An 18,783-nucleotide genomic window follows, 5' to 3' on the forward strand; every position below is an offset into this window, starting at 1 on the left:
AGGTGTCCCTGCCCGTGGCAGGGGTTGGAGCTGGAGGAGCTTAATTTAAGGTCCCTTCCAACCCAAACATGAAGGTGGAGAAGGTGGCTGCTCCCCCACTTCTGTGGTCTGTTATGATGAATAATCCCTGTGTGCTGTGTGCGTGGCACTGCTGCTGTCCTGCTGCTGCTTTTCCAAGTGATCTGGCAAGCCTGAGCCACTGGCAGTGGCTGCTGGAGCTCTGCTCAGCTGCCACACTGATACTAGCTCCATGCCGATTGCTTTAACGAGAGAACCTTCATATGGCTGGAAGTGCTAGGAGCTGCTCTGAAACATCAGAGTGAAGCAATTTCCAGTTGGCTGATTTATTTATAAACTGCATCTGTTGCTGAAAGAAGTCCCTGGGTTTGCAGAAGACGCCTTGGGCTGTGTTTTTAGCAAGCTATGGCAGGTAGATACCTGTTCGGTTGCTTCCTTCATAGAGCTGCTCCCCTTCGTCTGCAGCCTCTTGATCGTGGCATGCAGTTGCTGCCTCCGTTGGGGTGGGATTTTACCCAACAGGTATTTGAATCAGTGTCTTTTATATGCATCTCAAATTCGGTATTAGAAATAGAGGTGCTCATCTTCTGCTGTCTGTTGAAGGACAGAAACCTCTGGCTGCCGAGGAATTTGGTGTAAAACCATTACCATGCACAGCACTATGTTCCTAAAGAAATATCTGGTGGCTCTGTATTCTTCCATCAGATCAGTTTGCTCATGTGTAGTACTTGCTACTTTGGGTTAAAATCTGTTTAAGCATGTACTGCTATAACTGGACTAGTCTTACACCGTGGCTCTTCCATGTCATTTCAGGCGGGGTTTTGAAAGACTTAAGAAGAAAATAACTAACTCTAATTGCTCTCTAACAGGATACACTTAGGATCAGACACAACATTTCTATTAGTGTGGAAGAGAAGTTTGCCACCCATGTGTTTCCCAAACAAATATTGCAGTGCTGGCAGTTTATTTGCAATCAAAGTATTGAAGCAGCTTTTGTCTTCCTGAGGTTCTGAGCATTCCTCTATTCTGGTACTTAAACACCTTATGGGCCACAAACAGTTCAAGCAGATAATGCGCCATGAAACTGAAGTCAAATGCCTTAAAAAAAACCCCAAAACCCCCCACTTCATGTGACTGAATGTTGTCTTTGGGGGCATTTTGCATGTTCAGCTGATGAAGCCCGATCAGGAAGATGCGGTCTCTGTGCATGCCCAGCTTTGCAGTAGGTTATTACACAGATTGCAGGATCAGAAGGAAGTTGGTGTAGGAGAGGAGGAACTCTGACAGCAGCGGGGGAAACTCTGAACAGGAAAGCAGAGTACTGGAGTACCTCCAAGGCCTCTATAGCCATTGACATGCAGTAACAGTGAGCTGCCAAGTGGGAGAGATCACGGGTGAGCTAAACTTACCTTGCTCTGCTTTATCGATCTGGCCGAGGCAGGATAAAGCAGTGTTACAGCAAATGAGTCAACGCCAAACAAATCTGTGTCAACATTAAACAAATCAAAGTTTATATGTAAACTGGGATTGGGAAAAAGGTGTGGAATTGTATGTGTGAATGTTTGAGTGTGTTTGTGACAACTGTTAATGTTTTGTCTGGGAGTCTGTGTAAGTATTCAGCTGCTTTTCTGTTGAGATTAGGCCTTTACTGGGAATACTGTTAACTTCTGCTGATGGTTTGAAGTAATAAATCTTTTATCTTCCTTTAGTATTAAGGAAATCAGCAAAATGAGGTAATGGGAGATGTCTGACAGCTGTGTGCAGTAAGGTTGAGGGAAGGTCTTCAGGCTGCCATTTCCACTGACTGCTGGTTGATAAAGCTCTGCAGGGATAAAATACAAAATGAAGCTGGCTGCCCTACTTTTCTCCTGTCTTTATACACCCTTACACTCAGGTACATTGATAGCATTACCTGGTCAGAGCATGAAGTGAAATGAGATTGCTTCGGTGTACCTTTGCATTCAAGTGAAGCGATTTAGGATCCCCGTTTGCTTTGTGTTAAACCGTGTGCAGTTGGAAATACCATTTGGAGCAGTGGGATGGTGCTGTGGGCCGAGGATTCCGGGAATGTCAGGCTTTCCTAAGCACCCTGTGCTGAGCAAGCCATCTGTGTTTGATGTGCCGGGGCTGGGAGCCAGTGCTCCATCCCGAACACGGTGCTGCTTGCAGCCATGGTCGTAAGGGATTATAGCTTCAAGCTGAACTGGTTTAGTTGCTAAAGTGCTTTCAGCCTTTGACCCCAAATGTGCTAATCACTCTGACAATGGTCTTTTTTTCTTCCCTAGGGCTGAGAAAACAGAGGTACTCAGTGAAGACCTGTTGCAGGTATTGTAACACAATTAATATGTATACTTTTTCATAGAATCAGCTAGGTTGGAAAAGACCTTTAAGAACATCACATCCAACCGTTACCCCAGGACCACCAAGACCACCACTAAACCGTATCACTGAGGACCTAACTTAGCATTTTAAGTGGCTCTTTGTGAGCTTTGAACCTTCTGGGTTTTTTGGAGTACCTGATGTGGGGGAAAATACTGCAGATCATGGGGAGGAAAAGGAGGGGTCTTTGGCTGACTTCTCAGCACATGCAAAAAACTGTGACCCACTTTGAGTGGAGAAACTCAAGTACTTCTGTTTCTGCATCTGATCTTGTGGCCTGATAAAGTGGAGGAGGAAGAGTCTTGCTTTGAATTAGCTGAACTGTCTTATTAAGCTTATGAGCTAATAGTGCTAATGACTTGCCAGTCTGTCTGCTGGAGGCGGATGAGCTGGGAAGAAGCGATGATCAGGCACAGCTGGTTTCTGTCTTCATGTCTGTTTCTCTTCAAGAGGTCAACTTGGGCCTTAAGAGAAGTGGCAAAAAAACCTTGCCAAGTGCTTGCTAATAGGTTTTTCTCTGGAAGTCTGGAATTGCTTTATTTAAGTGTGTAAATGCTGCTTGCTTAGCTTGTGATACTTGTTCTGAGATTTGTCACGCTGACATTTGATGTGTTTGCAGACTTGTCAGCTTTTTGCAGGCATGCCATCTAATCAAACACTACTTCCATGGTGGGATCTCAGTTGCAACTGTTACATTAACAAGGTTGACTCATTATGGGACGAATCTGACTGCAGACTTGGTCTCCATAGCTTTCTTCCTGTGGTTGCTTTGTGAAAGACTAAAAATAAAGAGGCAGAACATGCATTGTCGCAGAGGTCAGGCTTGGTGCTCTGTGAGACCTCAAGTGTCAATGCTATTTCAAAGAGATAACGAAGCATCTTGGTATGCTGAAGTTCAGGACCTGTAGATGAAACACAGAAGCCAAATCCATGATGCAGATACTTTTAGTTCAGCCCTTTCCAGCTATTTAGATTAAAGTAGATGAGAGAATGCAGCAGCCTTAAAACTTGAATTCAGCACAAGCACATGAAATCATCTTGAGTAATGGTGCAACGAGCTGACCTGCAACACTTTGCCCTGCTTTCACGGGGCTGCTTCACTTGAACCACAAATACCTCCCCAGTTTGACAATCCTGGTTTTAGTTCCTGCGGAGATGTGCGCAGTGAAATGGTGTAAAGGATGTTAAAGCACCTCAATCCCCTACGAGAACCTGTCTGTGTTCTTGGGTAGCTGCAGAATAGTAACAAGAAGTGAAAGCCAAAAGCACTGCTGTGTGTTGCCAAAAGAATTTTGCAAGCAAGGCTTTCCCAGGCCCAGAGCAGCCTGGCTACACCCAAGTGGAAGAATTTACTCACTTGTTTGTTTGCTCTTGGGGGCTTGTGGAGGGGAGGAAGGTTCTTATCTAACCAGAGGGCTGAGAAGCCCGGTACTGTTCACTTTACAAGCATGTTTCACTGTGTTCCTCTTTATATTTAGCTCCAGCTCTGACACAGGATTGCCATGGCTCTTTTTCTGCTTTCTGGAGTGCAATGCTCCATTTCAAGTATCTCTGTAAATGTGTTCCTGTCTGAAGACAAGGAATATAATTGAGTACTGGAAAGGCTTCTACAATAGACCCACTTTCTGGCATGCCCCTGTGGCATATAATAAAGCAATTGTGAGATGTTTTGTACAGTGAGGATGCCCTGGGGGTACAGACTGCATGGCCTGTGGGACACATTTTCACTTCAGAGGTAGCTTAATGGAGATTAATGTCATTCATGGTTCTTCTAGCATCTTTGAACTCAAAAGCAGATCAGAAAGGAGAGTATATTGTGAAGTTTTGGGGTCATATTCCTCCCATCACTCTTCTGCCCTTTGAGCTTGGCATTCAGGCTGCCTGGAAGAGGCTGTTGGGAATACGTGTGCCTCAGAGGCTTCCAAATGAGTGTAAGCCACCGCACATGGCTGTGTTAGCCTGCTGGGGTCTGTCAGATGGTTCAGTTACGGGATGTCCCTGTTTCACATGTGAAAAACCCCAACTGTGCTCAGTGTTTTAAGAAGTCTTCGCTACAGAACCTTGCAAGAATAAATGCAGACCACAAACAGCTCATTCCTGTTCATGTATCTTCACATGGACTGAATTGTGAGCTTGTTGATACATGCTCTGTAAAGAAAAGGCAGTGCCTTGTGCTTTCAGAGCAGCTTCTCAGCACCTTTCTCTGCCATAAAGGATTTTTACTGAGCTTTTTGAGCACCTCAGCTTGGATTCATCTTGTAGCGGCTATGAGCTTTTAGTCCCTTTAATGCCTCATGTAGGCAGTGAAACTTCAGTCTTCCTGCAGTGGTCCTTCAACTCACCAGCCCTCCTGTGCTGGTTCTGTTTCACCTTCCCTCTGGCCATGCAAAAGCTGTGGCTGGGTGGCACAGTCCCAAGGTCCAGCTTTGGGTCCTCCTTCAGGGCACTGCTCCCCTCCTCTGAAAGGGAACAGGGAGCCCAGGCCAGCACTTGCTTATGCATCAGGACAGGGCTCACACATCCAGCAGCGATGCTGTGCTGATCCACACCAAGTCCTGTCTGTTCTGTGCCTCCCTCCACTGGCATCTTCCTTGAGCTTCTCCCAGCCCACACCCTGCAGGCTTCTCCCCTCTTGGATCTCAGTCCCTTTTAGCAGCCCTAGATTTTACTCTTTGCTCTTGTTGGGACCTAATTGCATCCTTCCAGTTGTAACCACGTTAGGAATATACATATCCCAGCATAGTGGCACCAAATAAACCTTTTGGGAGAAAAACCCATGTCATTCTCACCTGGATGTGTCACATTCTCAATGAGAATTTATGGCATTTCATGTTCATTAGAATATAGCAGTCTGCCTCCTGGAGAAACCAGCAGTGTATCTCCTGCTTTAAATCCGTGGGACATCATAACTTAGCACTGAAATTGCTACTCTGCCACTTCATCTGTATTTATGATGAATAGGAAAGCTGGGGAGAATTACTGCCCTGCTGAAGCTGTAATAGCAGTGATTTTAGAGCTGTATCAAAAACTGGAAGTGGTTCAGACTATTTCTACAGATGAAATCTCCTTTTTCCCCCTTGCTTTTTAACGAGAAGCCATTCCAAAGGGCCTCCTTTTATTCTTGGTGAGTCATCAAAATGCAGATAAACCGCATTCTTTCGGAGCTGTGCGTAGAGAGCTTGCTGCCATAAGCAGTTCTGTCCCAGTGCTCATCACTTGCTTTGCTTTTGGTGCTCTTTGAAATAAGTCAAAATTCCATACTTAAAATCCCTTAAAAGAACAGTTTATTAATGTCATAGTGTCTTTGTCATGTTCACAGTCTATGTATTGAGCCGTGTTTTGAATACAGTGTGACAAACAGAAGTCGTTTGTGCATTGCTGCCTGTTTTTTTACTCCATATCCCTTTTCAATCCTATTAATCTACTGTTTTGTAGCATGTAGGAGGGGAGCTTTGTCCTTGTATTTAATGGCCAGAGAAGGAAACAGCATAGAAAGCAATGCATAGGTTTGGTGCAGTGTAAAGGAGCAGTCAGATACGTCTTTAGCCTTCTACTTTACAAGGTCACAATCAAGAAATGAGCATTTTCCCACAGTTTTCCTCCCTAAATTAGTGTCTGTCTGCATGTGCTGTTATCTCTGATGGCAGGTATCAACCTGATTCTTGTCTGCTGAGACAAGAAGTAGGGGCAATGTTTTCCTTCCTCTTCCACGCTTCCCGGTCCTGTGAGCGTTTCTGCTGTGGGGCACTTCTGCTGAGCAGCTGAACTCGTAAGCTGGAGAGCTTGAGAAACAACGCTAGCACCAAGTGTGGGGCAGGAGGAAGCTTTCTGCTGAGGCCAGGGAAATAACTTCTGTTTTCTGTTTTGTTTTCTCTTCCTCCTCCTTCCCCCTGCACCGACCAGATCGAGAGGCGCCTGGACACTGTGAGGTCTGTTTGCCACATTGCACAGAAGCGGTTAATTGCCTGTTTCCAGGGCCAGCATGGTACAGATCCTGATAAAAGACATGTAAGTACAACAGCCCTTTGGCTTCTCTTCTGAGACCAGTCTGAATATGGTCTGGCCTGAACCCTCACCAGCTGCTGTGCCTCCAGTTATACAAGGGGAGAAAACCCTGTAGAATCATCTCATGTGTTGACGTTAGATGGTAAAACACTAACTGTAATTCCCCAGCCATATACACTACCACAGTATTGGAGTCCCTTAGTAGTGTCAGGACACTCAAGTGTTTCTGCAGTGTGCTGAGTCCTTACAGCTTTCACAACACCTATCTAAGAAGAGCAGATGCTCTGCAACTCTGGTCAAGCTCCCCCCATAGTTTGAATTCCCTTTGTGCACTGGCATCTCCAGTTAACTCGAAATGGTTACCAGTACGTGTTTGATTTCTGCCCCTCTTTAGCAAAGCCATAGGTAGGTATTTGTTAAGTGTTATAACCAGAAGTAATGAGCATTCAAGTCTTCTTCTTTTATTGAATCGCAGAGACCTTCTGAATGCACAGAATGGACCTCTGCAGGGAGACAGATGCCAAGCTTGTTTAGCTCTCAAGTTAAAGCTGTTTACTTGTCTTTGATAGTCATTGAGGCACATTTTGAGTCAATTTTGTCAACTAAGACTGAGAAGAAAATGCTTTTCAAAGTACTTGAGAACAGGAGTCTTGAGGCTTGAAACTTCTTGTGACTTGGCATTTTCTTAAAGCCAAAGAATGAGCTGTGCATGTACGTAATAGAAACCATATGGAAGAAGAAACTTAGAGGGGATGTACTGGGAAAGCTGAAAAGGGTGAGTAGCACTAAGCTAAGCAGTGTTCCTTTTGTTCCATAGAAAAAACTTCCTCTGACAGCTCTTGCTCAGAACATGCAAGAAGGCTCTGTCCAGCTAAGTGATGAAACTCTGCTGGGGTAAGTGCTTGGCTTTATAAGTTGCAGCCTGTGACTTTGTTGCCTGCAGGGCTCTAATCAAAGACTTTGGGTGCACAAAGGCTGTTTTAAATCTAATGAAACTAATATTTCTAGATTCCTTCTCTAACCCAAAGGGAGAAAAAGTGAGCAAGCTTCTTCTGGAGCGATGCTGGGGGCAAGGTTCAGGCTTGCTCTGCGTTGCGTTCCAGAGGTTTCCAATTCTCTGCTCTCTGCAAAGCTTTAGAAAATGGCTCATGTCCTTGTGGGTTAGCAGAATTATTGTCTCCCTTTAAAGTTACAATTCGGTGTAAGTACTGCATTCTGCAGGTCGGCATTGATGGCTTTAATGCTAATCTGCATGAGTGGCTTCTAGTTTAAAATAAAGCCAGTTTCCTTCTCCTGGCAAAGTGCATGCTTGCAACTTCCAGGAAAGTGGCTGAAACAAATGAATGTCAGTATACTGAATTCCTAGAGCAAATGTGTTTCCTCATCACTGATGGGAATTCATATGGAAACAGCGGGAAATGACCTTAAAAACCTTTGTGTGCATTTTTGTGAGCTCTTGCAGGAGTTGTAAACATGGATAAAAATCTTACAGGATAGGGGTTTTCCTTAGAACAAGCTTAAAACAAAGGTCATATCATGGCTTTGGACCCTGAGAGTGCTGCTTATGTGATTGCTTGGCATGATGGTGTTGAGACTTTTTCACATGAAAGGGGCTTAGGAGAAAATGAAATGCTGCGTTGAGCAGTTTCCCTGCATCTGGTGAGGTGGAAGGATGGTCTTTGAATAGATACAAACTTCTCTGCCCTTAGGGCTGGTATAATCACCTGCATGAGTTAAAGCCTCCACAAATGTTGTCATGGCTAAGGAATTTTAGAACACAGAGGTTTAATAACACTCCTGACCTATCCCAAATTTGCCCATGACAGCATAGAGCATCTTGGGTTTGTGCCATTGAATGTTGCTTTGCCTTATGCAACACACAGCTTTCCAGAAGGGTAGCAGACAACAAAGGGCCACTTCTGTTTTGTTTGAATCATTCCTCTTTAGTCAGTAGTAACTCACATTAAATTTTCCTATAATCCTTAAAGGAAAATGCTAGATACATGTGGTGATGCAGAGAACAAACTGGCAATGGAGCTCTCTCAGCATGAAGTACAGATCGAGAAGGAAGTCTTAGATCCACTGTATCTACTAACAGAGGTAAGTCACCTCAGCCTGCCTGAGGAAATACATCTGGATTTATGTATAGACTGAGCAAAAAGGCATTATCTCCCTGCTAATAATAAAACTGCTTTAAGGAGCCATGCATTAGTGGTCAAATGTCGATAAGGAATCTACAAACAGTAGCTCATTACGATACACAAGTGAGGGTAAACCTTGACTTCCCCTTCTAGACAGAGATCCCAAACATTCAGAAGCAGAGGAAACAGCTCGCAAAGCTGGTGTTGGACTGGGATTCTGCAAGAGGAAGGTAAGAATTTGAATTGCTAGATAGTATTCATGTCAACTTCTTATTGGCACCTCATGGCATCTGATCTGATGCTGTCACTTGCTTCTGAAATGTTCCTGTGTGCATGTCAATACTTTGCTGAAAAAAGATGAATTTACATTTAAGTTACTCCAAAAAAGGACTCGTAATTACTAGATCGAAAGAGAATTAAGATTTTGGAGCTCTTGCCTGCCTATATATAATTGGAAAAATGCTCAAAACTGAGCTGCTTTCCGGTTCACTTAAGTTGTCAAATAATAGGAGTCTAATTTTGTAACCATACCAAGTGCTTTTACAGCATTATATTGAACCATCTCATTGGCAGGGTCCTGGGTTGATCAATTTAAGTCCCTTTAAATGGTCTTAAAGTGTGGTGATAATTTAGATAGCAATTTCTGGGATTGGTAGTTCCAATGTATTATGCACCCATGTTAGACTGTGGCCAATGCATCATTTCTTGGCGATTTTTCAACTGGAACTATTGGATTTGTTTCCTGTCAGAAGAAACCAATTTCAAGGGAGCCTTAAATGCAGTTGCTTGTATAATATAGTCTTCAACCAACGAAAGCTTTTCTTCCACAGGTATAACCAAGCCCACAAGACTTCAGGAACAAATTTTCAAGTGCATCCTTCGAAAATAGAATCACTAAAGGAAGAGATGGATGAAGCTGGAAATAAAGTAGAACAGTGCAAGGTATGATAAGTCTGTCCTTCACACACCTCTCATTAGCAGCAGTAGCAATCAGAATAGGGCTGCTCCTGGAAGCCTTGCTCAGCCACAGGTTATGTGGCTGTTAACAAACTGTGTGTCTTAAAGGTATATTATATCACAGAATGGTTTGGGTTGAAAGGGACCTTAAAGCTCACCCCGTTCCAACCCCCTGCCACAGGCAGAGACACCTTCCACTAGAGCAGCTTGCTCCAAGCCCTGTTGCTGGCCTTGAGCACTGCCAGGGATGGGGCAGCCACAGCTTCTCTGGGCACCCTGTGCCAGTGCCTCAGCACCCTCACAGGGAAGAATTTTAGTGAAGAGTATTGGTGCTGGCTGAGCTCTGTCTGAATTGCTTTAATTTAATATGGTTATGGTTTATTTAAGATGGGTATTTTACATTGTTTTCTGTTTCAGTCTGAGGCAGGAGGAGGAAGAGCTGTGTCTTAGCCTTGACTGAAACACTCAGGGTGTCTGTGTGATCAGGCCACTGAGTAGCTGTGCAGCATGAGCTAGCTGGGTGAAATTCAAGCTGCTGCCATAGAAGGGACATTCTGACTATTACAGCTCTGAGCAGTTGCCATTCAGTTTCACTTCTTGATTGTCAAATACTACAGTTGAGCTGAGCCCCCAGAACCTCTTAGGAGTACTTGTGTGCAGATATTGTCTGTAAATAACATACTGCCCTACAGTCCAACTGTCACTTCAGTGGGCAACTGCTTTGCTGTATAAAACATGCCTTTTGAATAGATGTTGCTTGAAAGAATACACGTAGCAGAGTAGGAGGATTACTGGCTTGCTGTGCTGCTGAAGTGATAGTTCAAACTCACTGCAGACAAAGTAGCCATAAGTTCTCCTGTCTTTCTGTCGAAGTTGAAATGCCTCTGTGAATTTGATGTCCTATTTTGCATCCTTCTCTTTTTCAAAGGATCAACTAGCAGCAGACATGTATAACTTTGTGTCCAAAGAAGGGGAATATGCCAGATGCTTTGTTATGGTGAGTAGTTTTGCCATCCGACTTTGCAGCACATATGTGCATAGACATTCGATCCTCAAAGATCACATTTTGTGTGCTAAACCTTCTAGTCTTGTATTATGTGCTCGTCAGAAGCTAATGCTCTTTTTGTTTTTAAAATGTGGCTTCTGTTCTCAGTTATTAGAAGCACAAGCAGATTACCATAGAAAAGCATTAGCAGTCATAGAAAAGGTCCTACCCGAAATTCAAGCCCATCAAGGTAAAGTAACCTGTGCTCTGGCTGATGCTTCTCTTGCCTGTGCCACCTATGCACAATATTCTCCTCCTTTATCTCGATTCTCTTGCATGCAGACTTATTTAATAAGGCCATTTTGATCTACTTACCAATTTACATTCCCAAGCATAATTCCATCTTTGTGTTCTCTGGAGTTCTCCAGCCATACTTTAACACACTAATAAAATCCTGAGGATCTCTCTGATACCCAAGAGGGCAAAGGAAGGATTTTCCTATTTGCTTGCACTTCTTCCTTGACACCATGTGGTCTTTTGCTGATTCATACCTGGCTTTTAAAGCCAATGAAAATTTCATTGGGATTTAGGAACTTCTTTGGGTCCTTCTTCTTGAATTACTTGGTGATTATAAGAAAAACTCCCCTTATTCTGAGGTTGATTTTTTTTCCCTTCTCATATGCACTCCTTTTTCTCAGTGCACACACTGCACTACAGCCAGCTAATGGAGTGTTTGGGTACTGGGTTGAATATCAGCAGTTAAGAAAGACCTCAGTTCTTCCCCATGCTACTGAACTTTGTCAGTGGGAGTTCAGGTGTATTATAGTGGTTTGGTAGTGAAGTTTGTTTCCTAAACACTGGCTCTGCTGTGTCTTAATCTTCTAATTGCTTTGAAACGTTAGTAGGCTGAACAAAGTCTGAGCAAAATATCATCTGAGCTGAGCAAGACTCAGGTATCTTCAGTTGTGGAATACGTGCAAGTTGTAAAAGATGAACCATTTAAATATATGAGCTTCTTGCTGAAAGATGCTGTAGAATATCTGTGCTTCATCAGTCTGGTGTGAGACGAGGTAACGCAAACACATGATGCTCACACAGCATCAGGGCTGTGTCATGGCTCAGGGCAAGGTTCTCTGTTCACAGATGTGACTGCCTTAAATTTTGTGGTTTCTTAGCTGCTTTGTACAGGTTTTTCCATAGGAGCAGATTAGTCCTCCTAGGTGGAATAGGTGTCACAGTGTCCAAGTGGTCCAGGGTCTCAGGGTATGGCACTCCTTCAGTTGCGTTTCTAGTTGTGAATCACTGAGACTCTGAACAGTTACCAAGATTTCTCATCCTAATGTTTGCTGTAACTTGCAAAACTGGGGAAAATGATGTGCTCCTTGTAGAGTGTTAATGAAGAAGAACTAAGGCCTTAGGAGGGGTGTAACTGATGTGGGTAAGTTGGATGCTCTGCAGGAACGCACTGTGTCTCCGAGGACTCTGTCGAAGTCTTTCTTTCTTAACCTTTTTTCCACATAAAAGAAATAACACATCTGTACTAACAGTGACCTTTTACATCTGCATTTTTTCAATTAAGGCAGCAGAAATGGGAGAAAATAAATTGTGGGAAACAAGAAATTCACATTCAGTTTGGAGAAACTTGTGCCAATTTCAACTTTGGGTTCAGCAACATTAAGAAATGGAAGATTTGTGCAATTTTACAGCCATGGGCTGTTAACGTAATGTTCATGGAAGAGGTGGGGGCTGTTAACATCCATTTTGAGTTGCCGATTCCTTAAATCAGCAATAAATGTTGTGTGAACAGCTCAGTTTTTATCCACCTAAAATACAGCTAAAACTGAGATCAGCCCAGGGCATGCAACCTGGATAAATGTCTTCACTAAAGATTCTCTTATAACTTAATGTAGCTTGCAGCCATGTGGTGGCACTTGTGGTGAGGGGCTGTGCTCTTCTAGTCATAGAGGATGTGTGTGTTATTCCATCCAGAAAGATGCAGAAGTATTTCTTCTTAAACACCAGCAGGCTCATTCTCTCTTTACTCATGATGGAAAGGACTTTACCAATCAAGGGCTGTAAGACTCCTACTTTATTCTGATAATTTCTTTGCTGTACTGGAGGCTTTCTTCTTTTTCTTGTCTGAGACATGATTAAGGTATTTGTTAAATACTTTGCTCAGTGTTTTGATACTCTCCAACTAGACAAATGGACTGAAAAACCAGCTTTTGGAACTCCATTAGAAGAGCATCTCAAGCGCAGTGGTCGTGAAATTGCAGTCCCCATTGAAGCCTGTGTAATGATGCTTTTGGAAACGGGAATGAGAGAGGAGGTAGGTGATGCCATACCACATGGGAAGGATGGGGAAAAGGAGCTCAAACTCATGGGCTGGTGTCTGTACTGGTTAACAGGTTGCTTAAGTCATTTGTTCATTAGTGTAGATGATAAACCTTTTACAACAGGATCATCTTCAGCACTGTCTAAAGTATCTTTGAGCTAGACTGATAAATTAGGAATGGGCCAAGGGTGTGAGGTAACTATAAAGCACTGTCACATGGCAGCAGCGCATTTAGAGTCAGCTTGGTCATAGCAATGTAAGGTGAAGACACCAAGCTTGTAACTGTTCTAAAAGCGGCTGTCATAAAACTCCTGCCGTTTTGTGCTTGTGCTAACGTGTTGTTACCAGTCGAATGTGTTTCATTTTTACTATGCAGGGCTTATTCAGAATTGCTGCTGGAGCCTCCAAATTAAAAAAGCTGAAAGCTGCCTTGGACTGTTCAACTTCCCAGCTTGATGAGTTCTATTCCGATCCCCATGCTGTCGCAGGTATTGTGAATGTTCTGAATCAAAACCAGGTATAAACTGATGCAACACAAGTTTATGCTATTGATTTAAGCGCTGACTTGCTGCAGTGTAAGGTATTGATCTCTGCAGATAAACTAGAAATGGAAATAAGGTGCAAGTTTATTTCATTGCACAAACTAAGACGGACAAGTCTAGGGTACATGAGCTCATGTGCTTGATGTGTTCCTGTCTGCATGACAGAGGTGTCTAAAATTCAGGTGATCATAATAATACAAGTGTATTTCCCCTCATGATAAAAGTGTTAAGGTGATCAAGGGAGATTAGAGGTGTATGAAGACCTTTAATGGGGTCTGAAGAGATGATCCATAGTTTTGTAGTCCATATTTCTGTCAAATTACGGTACTTCCTGGAAGACCTTTTGTGTCAAGCATTGAGCAGATGTACTGGGGAAGCGTCTGGTTATTCCACTGTTTCACTGGAACCTGGGTCCCACTGAACAGATGAAATTGCAAATTTGAGGACAGAATTTGGAATGCAGACTGAAAGCACTGGCTAAGAAGCTCACTTTTTTGTGCTCTGCGTTGCAGGTGCCTTGAAATCCTATCTGCGAGAGTTGCCAGAACCTTTAATGACCTACAGTCTGTATGAAGAATGGACACAAGCTGCAAAGTAAGCATACTAAAACTAGGTATACAGGAGAACATTCTACATAGTCTTATTGAATTTGGTTCTTCATATATGAATTCAAAGACAAGACCAAGCTCACAGTTTACTTTGTTATTTCTGCTCTAAAAGGTAAATATTTTGTGTAACAAATTATTTTTAAATGTGGTTTAGCTTAATACTAATTGCATAAAAATGTGGTGGAATACCTGTGGTTAGACATGGGGGCTGCTTCAGACTGCTGGCTGCACAGTAATGATGCTTAAGCAGTTCTCTTTTGTTGTAGTAAGAGAGAATTCAGGGGGTTGACTAGCAGGTTACAGAATTACTGAATACAAAACAATGTGTTTCTTTGGCATAAATGGAAGGTTGTGCAGTCATCCCTGTTCACTGCAGAAACAGTTTTCTGATGTGAAAGTGAGATGTAACAGGTTGGTTTTCCTTTCAGTATCCAGGACCAGGATAAGAAGCTGCAGGAGTTATGGAGAATTTGTAACAGATTACCTAAGCATTACCATGCGAATTTCAGGTGTGTATGAGCATCCGCTGGCATGCAGCACAGCCACTTCGGTGCTGGAGAGCTGCGTTTCACTGCTGGTTAACCAAAACTTAAATCCAGTGGTACCTATCTTGGCCAAATTCAGTTAGGTTTATAAAAGGACATCCTGTTTGATGGAGCAGTTGGTGTGCGTTGGTGGCAATAGACTTTCAGTGAAGTTAATTCACTGTTGACCATAATGAAGTAGTGATGCACAGAACCCCCCTACTGAAGGGTCATGCTGTTGGCAGTTGTCCTGTCTTTACACTGGCTGTGCTTTTCATTGTATTTTCCACTCTTAGGAATCACCTGGATATATCTTACAGGTGTTATTTGTCCTTTTGGTTATTGTCTGTTGGGAATGAATTGGAACAAACCCAACCCTGCTGACTCCTGTAAGTGTGGGAGTTCCATTATAGAATATGAAAATAGCTGTTGAGTAGGGACTCACAATCTAAATAGTTTTTCTGAAGATACAATAGTTCTGTAGTTCCATTTTGCTAAGGTGGGAGATGCTTTCTTCTCTACCCACTTCAACTTTTATGATACAAGAGTAGACCTGTAGTAGCCAGCTACCAAGCAAGAAGGCTGTTTGTCTTATTTGTTTCACTGGGAGCTGTCTTTGAGTTTTTTTCATTTTTGTTGCCTGCTTTCAACAGGAAATGCTCTTAATTCCTGCTGGGTAATTATTTCTTTCCCTCTTGTAGGTATTTAATCAAATTCTTAGCAAAGCTTGCACAGAACAGTGATGTTAACAAAATGACACCCAGCAACGTCGCCATAGTCTTAGGCCCCAACTTGTTATGGGCAAAGAATGAAGGGTAAGTTGTTTGAGGGAAGCCTCAAAACAGAACTTCCACGGAGCTGTAGCATTTCTTCTAAATCATGTCAGCTGTTCACAGCAACAGATTATTTGCCTAAAAACTACTTCAGATGTTTTCAACCTGTGCCTCCAGAGCCTTTTAGGCACGAGTCCTTTTAGGAGTGTTTTCAAATGCTTTGAATGTACTGATTAGTCTAGACTCCATCTAGTGTGAAGTTGCTCTTTGTGTGGTACTTAGGAGTCTTCATACATCATATTTAGCATAATTTGTCGTCATTTGGGTAATATGAATTAATCACTATTATTATTTACTTGCTTTGATAGAACTCTGTATAAAGTGTTGTACAAATTCCTTCTGCAGATCTCTTGCTGAAATGGCAGCAGCAACTTCAGTCCATGTGGTAGCAGTTATTGAGCCAATTATTCAGCATGCAGACTGGTTCTTCCCTGGAGGTAAATTCTTGCCATAGTTAAAAGGATTCTGTGTTTGTGATAACCGGACACAGGTAATCCTCCCAACAGCTTTTGCAGTGGGGCACCGTTTTGTATGTGTGTGTCTTAGGATGCTTTCTGTCTGTCTCTCTCTCAGATCAAGATTTCAATGTATCTGGGGCATTTGTTGCAATTCCTGCTGTTAATTCAAATCACTTGTCACACACTGGGAATGAATATGAATCTGGGACACTGGAACGGAAGAGGCCTGTTAGCATGACTGTAATGGAAGGGGATTTATTGAAGAAGGAAAGGTAGGTTTCATTCTTGGGTTAGGTTTCAATTATTAGCCCACTCCTGAGAACTGGACTGATGAGGAGGCTGTGATTAGAAACACTTTTATTGGTCTCAGGAGGAGAATTTTATGGAAGTACTGTAGGTAACAATAGTGATTTACTTCCCCCCCACGTGGCGTTGCAGCCTCAGGAAGGTTCAAAGGTAATGTAACGGTATTTGCTTCCAGTTAAACTCTGCATGATGGAAACCAAGCAGATAATTACTGCTTCCAGTTACCGTTTTCCTGTTCCAGATTTGGGGGGGTCTAAAATCCACTGAAACAGCAGTGTATATAGTAGCATCTCTCAGTGTCTAACTTCTTATATTCCATGGCTTCTTTTTCAAAGCCCATAAGCTGAGGTGGTGCTACCTGGTGCCTTCATGGTAAGACTTCTCAGTTGGTGATGGTACAGTATATACCACAGCAAACAGTAGAATGCTAAAAATAAACCCAAAACGTGCTGTTTTCCCATATAACACGTAGCGTAATGTTCATTTATTATCACTCATACCATGAATATTCAAGTGACGTGCTGTTTTGGTTTTAGCTGTTGATGCAAATGTTGTTACTGAATGTTAACTATGCCTAGCCACATGCAAATTCACAGCACTGACCCAGGAAGAAGAAAATCACTGTTCTTAACACAGGAATAAAATTAAACCGTAGAATGAATGTGCTATATGCATTCTAAAATCCATTAGAATTTTAGTCCATTTATCCTTAGCTTTCCATTAAACACAAATCATAGCGTATATCCAGTGCCTTTTCTTGTCTGTCTTGAAATCTGTACTGCAGCTTAGTGTGTAATAGAAACAAAATTCATGTGGCAAGATGTATTCAGTGAGGAGGTACTCTGGTATGTAAGGAAATGGATGTATTTACGTGTAAAATTACTGATTTTTACTGGTTTGAACTCATTGTCATCAGTGTCTGTCTTCAAGTGTAATTGAGTAGTTTGTTCCACTTATGTTTAGCTTACCCCTCTGTGTGGAGAAGCTGCATGTCTTAACATTAATGGTGTTCTATGCAGAAAGTTACAGCTTTCCTTGTTGCTGCTTTGCATGCCAAGCAACAGGGGTTGCATTTGTCTTTGTGGGTTATAACATCCACTCGTCCTGTTGCTTTAGTTACCTGGTGTTGGCTGGCGCGGTGTGTTTACTCTCTCTTCTTTCTGTAGCTTTGGTGTCAAGGTTATGGACTTCCAAGCGAACCCTCGGAGATGTGGCACTATAAATAGAAAGCACACATCCCCAGCTTTCCAGCCGCCACTTCCACCCACCGAGGCTGGCATGCTGGCTCAGCCGGGAGCGGAGCAGCACTCCCAAGCTTCTGTGGCTGAAACAAGCCCAGTGGGTGCTGGTTTTGCTCTCTCTGCTGGCACAGCAGAACAGTTACAAAGTCAAGGAAATGAGGATGTCAGGTAAGAGGCATGGCTTCTGCTAGCAAGGGCTTAGCAGGCTGCTGCAGCAGCAAACTGATGTGTCAGCTGGATCTGCCTCGCAGGGCACCTCCTCTAAGTGGCAGAAGTGCAAAGACTTTTCAGGCACGGGCAGAAGCACTGTGCAGGAGCTCTCTGCCACACGTTGTTCCTCTGAAATAACGTACATTGTTCTGTATGTTCCAGAATTGGTCTTCTAATATAAGAGAATTCCTGGGGGGAAAAATGATAAAAAGTACTAAGAAAAGCCTGTACTTCTAGCCATGATGACCTTTCCAAGTCACACGCTAGAGCTGTCCCCACAGTGACTATCAGTTTGCTGCTGAAAGAACAAAACCTACCGGTGGCAATACTAGAAACCTGTTGGTCTTATTTGTTGTTTCTCGTACATGTTATCTGGATATGTCTCTTTTGTCTGTAGCAAGTGTCAGTGATGACCAGACTTGGTAGAAAACAGGAAGTTGATTTATCATATTTCACTATTAGCTTCTTTAGGACAAGCACATATATGGGCTGTTTGGTACTTTATAACTATTGGAACTGTGCAATTATGTCCCCAGTTACTAGTATACACGGGCTAATTGCAGTAGCCTTGACTTTCCCTTTCATGTATGGTGAAAGCAGTGCTTTGCTTTCAGTATTTGTGTGGTATGAGAGAGAGAAGAAACCACATATAAAGGCTGTAGCGCTCTCCAAGCATCAGCCTCTCACACAGCACCTCATGGTGAAACAGCACCGTGGAGTGAGGCAGCACCGACTCTTGTTTTACACACAGCTTTTGTTCCCTGGTGATGCTTCTACAGAAACAGCTCGTTCAGAAATCCCCTGCAGACTGAGGCTTCCTCCACAGATACTTCTTGTGGGAGAGGCAGCGAAAACGAAACCTCGAGTGTCGAAAAGCTGCATTTAAAATCTGCACAGGCTCTGGGTTCAAGTACTTGCAATTTACTGCTGGCATCTGGAGAACCTAGGGTTGCAGTGTGCCAGTAAAAGTCACTGCAAGTCAGTCCTTTTGAGACGAGTAAGATGGTGCAAAAGACGAGAGAAATGAGTAAGGACTGCAAGCATGAGCAAGAGAAGGGGGCACTGCCCAGTACCCCCTCAGCTGGTTCTCACTCAAGTGCTGTTTCCTTGCAGTTCTTCATAGCTTAGGGTCAGGAAGAGCTGACTTCCCTAATCTGAATCTCGAAGGTTTTGCAGGGGTTGCTTCCTTGAGACAAGTTCTGGTCTCCCAGTAAGGTAAAAGTTTAACTCCAGCTTATAAA

General features: G+C 43.1%; 2 protein-coding genes across 8 annotated transcripts in view; one reads left to right on the forward strand and one right to left on the reverse strand.

The window, feature by feature from the left end:
- The window catches only part of TEX47 (testis expressed 47), a 149,324-nt gene that overhangs the window by 120,046 nt on the left and 10,495 nt on the right, over positions 1 to 18,783 (reverse strand). The gene's annotated exons all lie outside the window — the stretch shown is intronic.
- The window catches only part of ARHGAP17 (Rho GTPase activating protein 17), a 44,398-nt gene that overhangs the window by 19,318 nt on the left and 6,297 nt on the right, over positions 1 to 18,783 (forward strand). For 6 of the 7 annotated variants that reach the window (XM_057398062.1, XM_057398059.1, XM_057398058.1 and 3 more), the window contains exons 2-17: positions 2,304 to 2,343; positions 6,301 to 6,405; positions 7,220 to 7,296; positions 8,391 to 8,502; positions 8,697 to 8,773; positions 9,374 to 9,485; positions 10,429 to 10,497; positions 10,654 to 10,735; positions 12,687 to 12,814; positions 13,197 to 13,308; positions 13,875 to 13,956; positions 14,399 to 14,479; positions 15,196 to 15,309; positions 15,673 to 15,764; positions 15,901 to 16,057; positions 17,258 to 17,500. In XM_057398062.1, coding sequence (XP_057254045.1) covers positions 2,304 to 2,343; positions 6,301 to 6,405; positions 7,220 to 7,296; positions 8,391 to 8,502; positions 8,697 to 8,773; positions 9,374 to 9,485; positions 10,429 to 10,497; positions 10,654 to 10,735; positions 12,687 to 12,814; positions 13,197 to 13,308; positions 13,875 to 13,956; positions 14,399 to 14,479; positions 15,196 to 15,309; positions 15,673 to 15,764; positions 15,901 to 16,057; positions 17,258 to 17,500 — 1,683 coding nt within the window. The remainder of the gene's footprint in view (positions 1 to 2,303; positions 2,344 to 6,300; positions 6,406 to 7,219; positions 7,297 to 8,390; positions 8,503 to 8,696; positions 8,774 to 9,373; positions 9,486 to 10,428; positions 10,498 to 10,653; positions 10,736 to 12,686; positions 12,815 to 13,196; positions 13,309 to 13,874; positions 13,957 to 14,398; positions 14,480 to 15,195; positions 15,310 to 15,672; positions 15,765 to 15,900; positions 16,058 to 17,257; positions 17,501 to 18,783) is intronic. The other variant, XM_057398065.1, reaches the window with a different exon arrangement.

This window comes from Pezoporus wallicus, unplaced genomic scaffold (genome assembly GCF_028554395.1).
Source record: "Pezoporus wallicus isolate ANWC-B61680 ecotype Strahan unplaced genomic scaffold, APGP_CSIRO_Pwel_v1 contig_6274, whole genome shotgun sequence".
In the NCBI taxonomy this organism is placed as follows: domain Eukaryota; kingdom Metazoa; phylum Chordata; class Aves; order Psittaciformes; family Psittacidae; genus Pezoporus; species Pezoporus wallicus.